This window comes from Engraulis encrasicolus, chromosome 10 (genome assembly GCF_034702125.1).
Source record: "Engraulis encrasicolus isolate BLACKSEA-1 chromosome 10, IST_EnEncr_1.0, whole genome shotgun sequence".
In the NCBI taxonomy this organism is placed as follows: Eukaryota; Metazoa; Chordata; class Actinopteri; order Clupeiformes; family Engraulidae; genus Engraulis; species Engraulis encrasicolus.
Genome location: NC_085866.1, coordinates 25315801 through 25323300, shown reverse-complemented (window position 1 = coordinate 25323300; position 7500 = coordinate 25315801). Strand labels below are relative to the sequence as shown.

Genomic DNA, 7500 nt, shown 5'->3' with positions numbered 1-7500 from the left:
TTGTTGTGAGGGTGACGGAACGTGCGCGTCTTGAAAGTATTATTGCATTGCGCGCATCCTCCGCAACGGTAGTTCCCCGTCGGTAATGGACTTAGAAGTCTCTGAGATGTTCTTCTGGGCCTGTATCTCGTGAAGTCAGCGTGAACAAGTAGATCTCTGAGGTTCTTTTCTCTCTTGTATACGAAAAGGGGCATGTCTGTCATCAGATGGGCGAGTTCTGGATCAGATTTTAGAATGGGCCAATATTTTTAAAAAATTGGGCGTATGGTGTGTGACAATGGAGAGAAGGATGTAACACAAGTCACTGAAAATTTCTTTTCTGTTTTTTTGCTTTTCTTCAGCAGGGCAGCTCGAGATTTATTTAGAGCCGTGTTATAGGCCTTTTCTACCCAATGTATTGGATACCCCCGTTGTAGGAAACGGTCTTTCATGTCATTTGCTTTGTCTATGTAATCCTCAGTTGTTTCACATATTCTCCTGAGGCGAAAAAATTGACTTTTGGGTAGCCCTCGTTTAAGGGGGGTGGGGTGAAAACTACTCGCCAACAGTAGGGTATTCTTGTCCGTTTCTTTTCTGTACAATGTTGTCGACAGGGAGCCATTGTTTTTTTCAACCCATATGTCTAAAAAATGTACCCTTTCCTTGCTGTAGTCTACGGTGAATTCCAAGTTCTCATTAAAACTATTCAGTAGATTAATGAATTCCAACAGTTCCTCCTCAGTGCCATGGTACAAGGTGAATATGTCATCTATGAAGCGAAACCACTTCGATACCCTTGGCAGATGTGTATTCTTTTCCATGTTCATTACAAAATTTCTTTCAAAAAAGCCCACAAAAAGATTTGCATAGTTGGGTGCACAAATAGATCCCATGCTTGTGCCCGATACTTGTAGATAAAAGTCTCCATTGAACATAAAGTAATTTTTTCTCATGACAAAGGCAGCCAGGTCAATCAAAAATTCACTAGGTGGCGTAGCGCCACTCTCTCGGTCTTTTAAATAAAAGTCCAGCGCTTCCAGACCGCTCTCATGCGGTATGTTGGTGTAAAGACTGGCAATGTCAAGTGTGACTAGAAACACCTCATCGGATAGGTCTGTCACCGTTGATATCTTGTTAATAAAGTCAGTGGTGTCTTTGATATATGCTGGCAATGTGTGTACATAGGGCTTGATATAAGAGTCAACGAACTCCGATAGAGGCGCCAGTAGAGAATCGATCTGTGCAATTATAGGGCGTCCGGGTGGGTTAGTCAATGACTTGTGTACTTTGGGAAGTGTGTAAAACACAGGGCGGATTGGGTGTTGGCAGTAAAGGAAATCAAATTCGGCTTTTGTTATCCAGTTGTTTTCTCTCGCTCTTTCCAGATAGGTGCGCACTTCTTTTTGGAAAGCATTTGTGGGATCGGATTTCAGTCTCTTATAAAACTTTTTGTTTGACAATTGAGATACAATCTCTGCCTCATATTTGTCCGTATCCTGAACACAAATTCCCCCGCCTTCATCTGATGGTTTAATAACCAAATCGTTGTCATTAATCAATTCCATTAGTGCCTTCCGCTCATTTTCGGGAAGGTTATTTTTGACTTTCATTGGTTTTTCAACGTTGTTAAATATGTCCTGTTCTACAAGTCTACAAAAAGTGTTGATCGAGGCATTCATTGAGTTGGGACAGAACAAGCTCTTTGGTTTGAAAGTGGGAGTCTGGGTGGTGGTGGGTGTGCTTACGGTGTCATTTTTGGAAAAGAAGTGTTTCAGTTTAATTTGTCGAAAACATTTGAATAGGTCGACTTTTAGTCCAAACGCATTAATTCCACTGGTGGGCACAAACGATAATCCTTTGGACAGGAGGGAAGTTTGATCAGCGGATAATTCTTTTGAAGAGATGTTAATTACCGTCTCTGTCTGTGGTGTGTCCACTGTTGGTCCGATCCGCGAAAGGCGCTTCCCCCTCCTGCATTTCTTTTTCCGCCTCTCTGGTACAGTAACAGCAAATTAATAACGCGGTGCTTTAACGGGTTAAGGCTCTTTGCATTGTTATTGTAATGCTGTTACAATGTAGTTTCTGAGTATTTTCAGCATTGAGTGAAAGGGCCCACCGGCGGGCAGGGTTGCCAGATCAGGCTGATTTTCAGCCCCAAAAATGCTCAAAACCCGGCTGGAAGCACTTCATCCTGCCCAATTCTATTGATTTCTATGGCCAGAAAGTTTGCATTTTTTCTGCCAAATGACATTTTTACCCGTGGACAGCCATCCTTAGCAGCCCAATTGGGCAGATAACTGCCCAATCTGCCAATACTGCCGGCGGGCCGGCCTACCAGTATATTCACAAAGAGGCTGCATCACCATCTCTGACTGACCTGACTGATCTGGTCCCTTATATGCTCAGCCTGGTTATTCTGTTCGTTGACAAATTTCAGTAGAGAAAAACTCCAAGACTCGCCTGAAAAGATAATTGGATTAAGACATCGATCATAGACATAATGTCAATAATAGGATACATGTAAATCATAAGAATACAGGAAGATAAGATAAGTGAGTGTTTCCCAAAAATGATAGTAAGGTGGTGGGTGTGTGGGGGGCTTTCTGATGTCAGAGACACGCAACTATCATGATTGGAAAGAGAGTGTTTTTGTAGTTTCTTATGATTTATGATATGAAAACCCTGAATAAATTACTTACATATGTATTTTTTTCAGTAAAGCAACTTTGGAAAGTACATGCATACAATTGAACAGTAAGATTTTTTCAGGGGAATCTTTTTAGGGGATCTAGTGAAGGTGGTTGGTTTCAGTAGGTGTTTGATGTCAAGGTCGCTCTCTTAACTGTAACTGTAAGGTGTTGAGGGAAACCCTGTTGATATGGACCACTGTAAAGGGAAGTTACCTTGTCTGAACTTCTCCACAATTTTCTGTGGTTCTATCTCTCCAGTCACACGTTGGATGGTCTTGAGAGACATCTCCAGGTCCATTCCTTTCTCTCTCCTCTCTTCGTTCTCTGAAAGAGAGAGAGAGAGAGAGAGAGAGAAAGAGAGAGAAAGAGAGAGATTGACACATAAGTATGACAATGATCTGCGTCACCACTTAAGAATCCATTGCTTCATCATCTGTATCCAACTACAGTCATTTCACTGTGTTTGTAAAGCAACATTGCACAACAATTCGGCCCAAGTAATAGTGTTTCCCAAGAGCCGGTGTACAGTAACCATACCCTGTTTCCGGAGATCAACAGAGTTGTCTTCTTGGCTGGCCCTCTCGGTGCCTTTGATGCTCATGAAGTTCTTGAGCTGGTCGTTGTGAGCGATCACCCGCTGAAATGCACCAATCTGGCCGTTGTACTGGTCCATGTCCTTCAGCATTTTGTCCTTCAAGATCAAGGTCTTCAGCTGCATATCAAACCTATGGCAAGAGTATATGGTGAGACTAGGGGCCTATACTAAGAAGCTGGTTCAGGAGTAAACCAGGTTAAGTTAAGAGGTAAATCATCTAATTGAAGAGCCTGATTTTTCAAGAAAATGAGTCCACCAGCCTCTTCTATTAGATGATTTACCTCTTAACTTAACCTGGTTTACTCCTGAACCAGCTTCTTAGTATAAGTCCCTGGGCTTGACATTGGCATCTGCCAACTGTCCAAATGCAGGTAAAACTTGGCTGTGTCTAGAAACAATTTCAGTCTCACTTGCCACTTTGACAGGTGACTCATTCTTGATGGTGTAACAAAGCACAGTAGTTGCATCAATTGTTAGTATTTTAAATGCAAGAATATTCTAAAGAAAAACAAACTGAAAACAAAACTGTCTTGCAGAAAGACTAAACGGCTAGTGACTCAGGAAAACCACAAGCCACAGTGGACGGTGATCAAAAAGGTTAATGTCAAGCCCTGTAGACCCCAAGGTGTGCACTCAAGTTGCACTGTTGATGGCAGCACATTGTTAATGTCTTTCTGTGCCTTTATTTTTGACAGGACAGTGGAGGAGAGACAGGAACTGAGTGGGGAGAGAGAGGCGGGGAAGGATCAGCAAATGACCCGGGCCGGAATTGAACGCGGTTAGGCCGTTAGGCCACAGAAGGGCCTAATTTGTGAAATGTTTTGCCTTTCATTTGTACTTCTAAAGACTGACTTAAAAATGTGTGTGTGTGTGTCTGTGTGTACAGATGCTGGCACACATAAGGCGCTCTGTTGCGACTCCCCGTGTGACAATATGAAATACGAATACTATATCAATATCAGTATACTAAACTATATGAGCTGCACCTGAGTGAAAATCGTAAAAACGTTTCACTTTGGTAAATTATGTAAATATGCTGTTGTTGTGACAACAGTTCTGGACATCCGTTGCTGTGACAGACAATTTAGAAATTAATTGTTTATTATGGCAACCCATACGAAAGAGATGTATAAAAACTTGCGTTACGTACATAGTATATTTTTCCCTATTGAAACAGGCCGGGCTAAAAAGTACAGTACCCAATAAATACCTTCCATCAGCAGCAGCCGTGGTCTTGTTCATCACATCGCGGATGTCACGGTGAATGACCTCCAGTTCCTGATGAATGGAAGTAGATGAACACAATTTTTTCATGCATGTTTACAATGGAGGATATTGAAAAACACAACCAACAAGATGGCAACATTTTATAATAAGGGATGCATGAAAAGCATTATGAAAACTTGCTAATGATAAATAAAATATTTACAGGTTTTTTTAAATCAAACATTTACAATTTTTTTGTAAATGAATAAAAAACACACTACTAAAAAATGTGCAAAATCTTGAGCACATCATTTGTAGATGTTTTATAAAGAATTCATAAAACTTGGCAAATAATGATTAAAAAACATGTTAATGTCTTGTTCATCATTGGTTAATAATTTACTAAGCCTTTATAATGTTTGTTATGCATCCCTTGTTAGAAAGCGTTACCCACACTATTATAGGCACAGATGCAATAAAATATTCTGACCTCTCACAATTCAAATGATTCCAAATTATGAAAGCAAGTTTTGAGAATGAATGTAAATGTGAGGAATGGATGACTCTATGACCTTTTCCAGTTTGCTGTGTATGTGCTGGAACTGATTTCTGTCTATGTGCAGGAGCCTCAGGTCCTCTCGGAGCTTCCTGTTTGTGGCCAATAACATGCTGCACTGTTTATTTCTCTGCAAAGACAATAACAGCAACACTCACATCTCGCCATGTTCAACACAGATGATTGACAATATTTATGTTCAGGAACATTACTAGTCTTTGTACTCCTTTTCGGATGTGTTTTTTATACAACATTAATAGTTCAGAATGTGTTCATTCATCTGTAACATAAACACATTTTTACTAAAAAAGCTTCAATCTCAAGAGCCTGAATGCAGCTCATTATTCTCTCCAGGTTCCAAAGGCCAAACAACATATACGAGTCATCAGGCTAAAATGGGTTAAGATGTGCAAACCTGATCCAGCTTGTTCTCCAGGACCTGGCCGCTGCATCTGCCTAGCTCAGGCAGTAGTTTCTGTCTCTCACAGGCTTTGGCAATGCACTTCTCAAGTCTCGCAATCTATACAACGCAGGGCAAAATGTTACATAAATACTGGGAAAAAAAAAAACACATCTTGTTAATCGCTTGTTAATGTACAACAGCTGCCGCGCATTGTAGAGCAGCCTTCTTGGGTACCAAACCCATAACAGATTAACGTTATTATATCAAACCAGGGTCTGTTGAAACGTCACAGCGCCCCTGCCCACTGAGCCACTGCGCCCCAATTATATATATTTTAAATATATTTTGTGTGTGTGTGTATATAGGCCGACTATACACACACATGCACTATACTAGCAAAAGTATTGGCTCATGTAACAGAGGCCAACTAGCAGAGTGTGGCATGGAACGTTAGTAAACCTCCCGCCTGAAGCCTCATTGTATCGGTAGCGCTGAGCTATCGGACTGGTCCTTCAGCTCAGCGGTATCGTGCTGTGCCGCCCATGCCCGAAGCGATGCATTGGCAAGGAGGTGGCAAGTTGGAGATCCGTGGGGTGGACTGTGCAGGAACACTTCAGTCACACTCACCTGCCTTGATTCACCATATACCTATTACCTACAGTATATAATAATAATAATACATACGTTTTATATAGCACTTTTCATGGCACTAGACGCTTTACATATACAGGTATAACATAAAACAAAACACAACATTACAAAGACATACTGAGACTCAACAGAACAAAACAAACGTAGACGGTATGGTAGTGGAAGGTTATGTCCATAGAAGTGGTAGCTCTATGGAGCTATACGGTGTGGTGAAGAAGTTGGCAAATCCACGATGGGGGCGGCGGTGAAATGGCCTGGGGATTCAGAAAACCCATTGTGGCGGCAAGTTCGGTTGAGGGAGACAGACGAAACAAGCAGGTAAAGTTTCATGGAAGCGCGATAAAACGCCACTGACGGAGCCACAGAGACGCTGGTTGCGGGAGAGAGGCGAAATTGTTGTATAAACAGTATATAGACATCACCTCTTGCTTGATGGTCTTCTGGTTGCGCCTCTCTCTCTCTATTTGGGTTTCCAGGCCCCCTTGGAAGGCCAGCATATGGCAGAGGTCCTGGGAGGTCTCTTTGTCCCGATGCCTGGTCCCCTTTATCACACGCAGGTTACACAGGATCTCCTTGTGCTCCTCCTGCAGGCTCTGGATCTGTTGTCTAGTTGAAAAGTATGTATGAGTATGTTAGTTGTGTGTGTGTGTGTGTGTGTGTGTGTGTGTGTGTGTGTGTGTGTGTGTGTGTGTGTGTGTGTGTGTGTGAGAGAGAGAGAGAGAGAGAGAGAGAGAGAGAGAGAGAGAGAGAGAGAGATATTATTGTCAATATCTTATTTATATGTTCTAGTTAAACTGCACATTGGAGACTGGTCAAACGCAATTTGAAACTTTTGTGCTAATCCTGTTACATAGATTTTTACAATAAAGTACACTTGACTTGAAGTGAAAGCGAAAGTAAAAAGAGAAAGCCCAACTGGGAAACTCCATCTTCCATTCTCATTGTGACAGCACTCCACAGCACACAACAAAATTGCATTTATGCCTCACACGTGTAAGGGGGCATCCCCCAATAGCCTAAAGGGAGCAGTGCGGCGGGACGGTACCATGCTCAGGGTACCTCAGTCATAGAGGATGGGGGAGAGCACTAGACTCCTCCCACCAACCTAGCAGGTCGGGAGTCGAGCCAGCAACCTTTGGGTTACAAGTCTGACGCCATAACCGCTTACCTGCCCTAAATTGTCTGCCCTAGTTGTTAACACATCAAAGGTTTTTTATGCATATGATGTGATATAATTCAACACTATTAGGCCTACTGCTAAAGACTTTTTTGCATCGTCATGATGAGTCACTTACCGGTATTAAGGTATTTTGCCAAGATTTCTCAAAAACAAAAAAAGTGTGAGTAATGGTTAGCAAATGGTTGTGGTCCAGAATAAATTACACAAGAATATTTTCAGGTTTTCAGAGTAAAATCTGCA

General features: G+C 41.9%; 2 protein-coding genes across 2 annotated transcripts in view; both read right to left on the bottom strand.

Annotated features, from left to right (window-relative positions):
- Positions 1-4538, bottom strand: part of LOC134456863 (outer dynein arm-docking complex subunit 1-like) — a 13768-nt gene extending 9230 nt beyond the window's left edge. The window contains exons 1-4 of the mRNA XM_063208467.1: positions 4475-4538; positions 3207-3394; positions 2883-2993; positions 2357-2439 (exon numbers count right to left, since the gene is read on the bottom strand). Coding sequence (XP_063064537.1) covers positions 2357-2439; positions 2883-2993; positions 3207-3394; positions 4475-4506 — 414 coding nt within the window. The 5' untranslated portion in view covers positions 4507-4538. The remainder of the gene's footprint in view (positions 1-2356; positions 2440-2882; positions 2994-3206; positions 3395-4474) is intronic.
- Positions 4506-7500, bottom strand: part of LOC134457424 (coiled-coil domain-containing protein 63-like) — a 3925-nt gene continuing 930 nt past the window's right edge. Inside the window, exons 4-7 of the mRNA XM_063209440.1 lie at positions 6503-6686; positions 5442-5546; positions 5035-5156; positions 4506-4542 (exon numbers count right to left, since the gene is read on the bottom strand). Coding sequence (XP_063065510.1) covers positions 4506-4542; positions 5035-5156; positions 5442-5546; positions 6503-6686 — 448 coding nt within the window. The remainder of the gene's footprint in view (positions 4543-5034; positions 5157-5441; positions 5547-6502; positions 6687-7500) is intronic.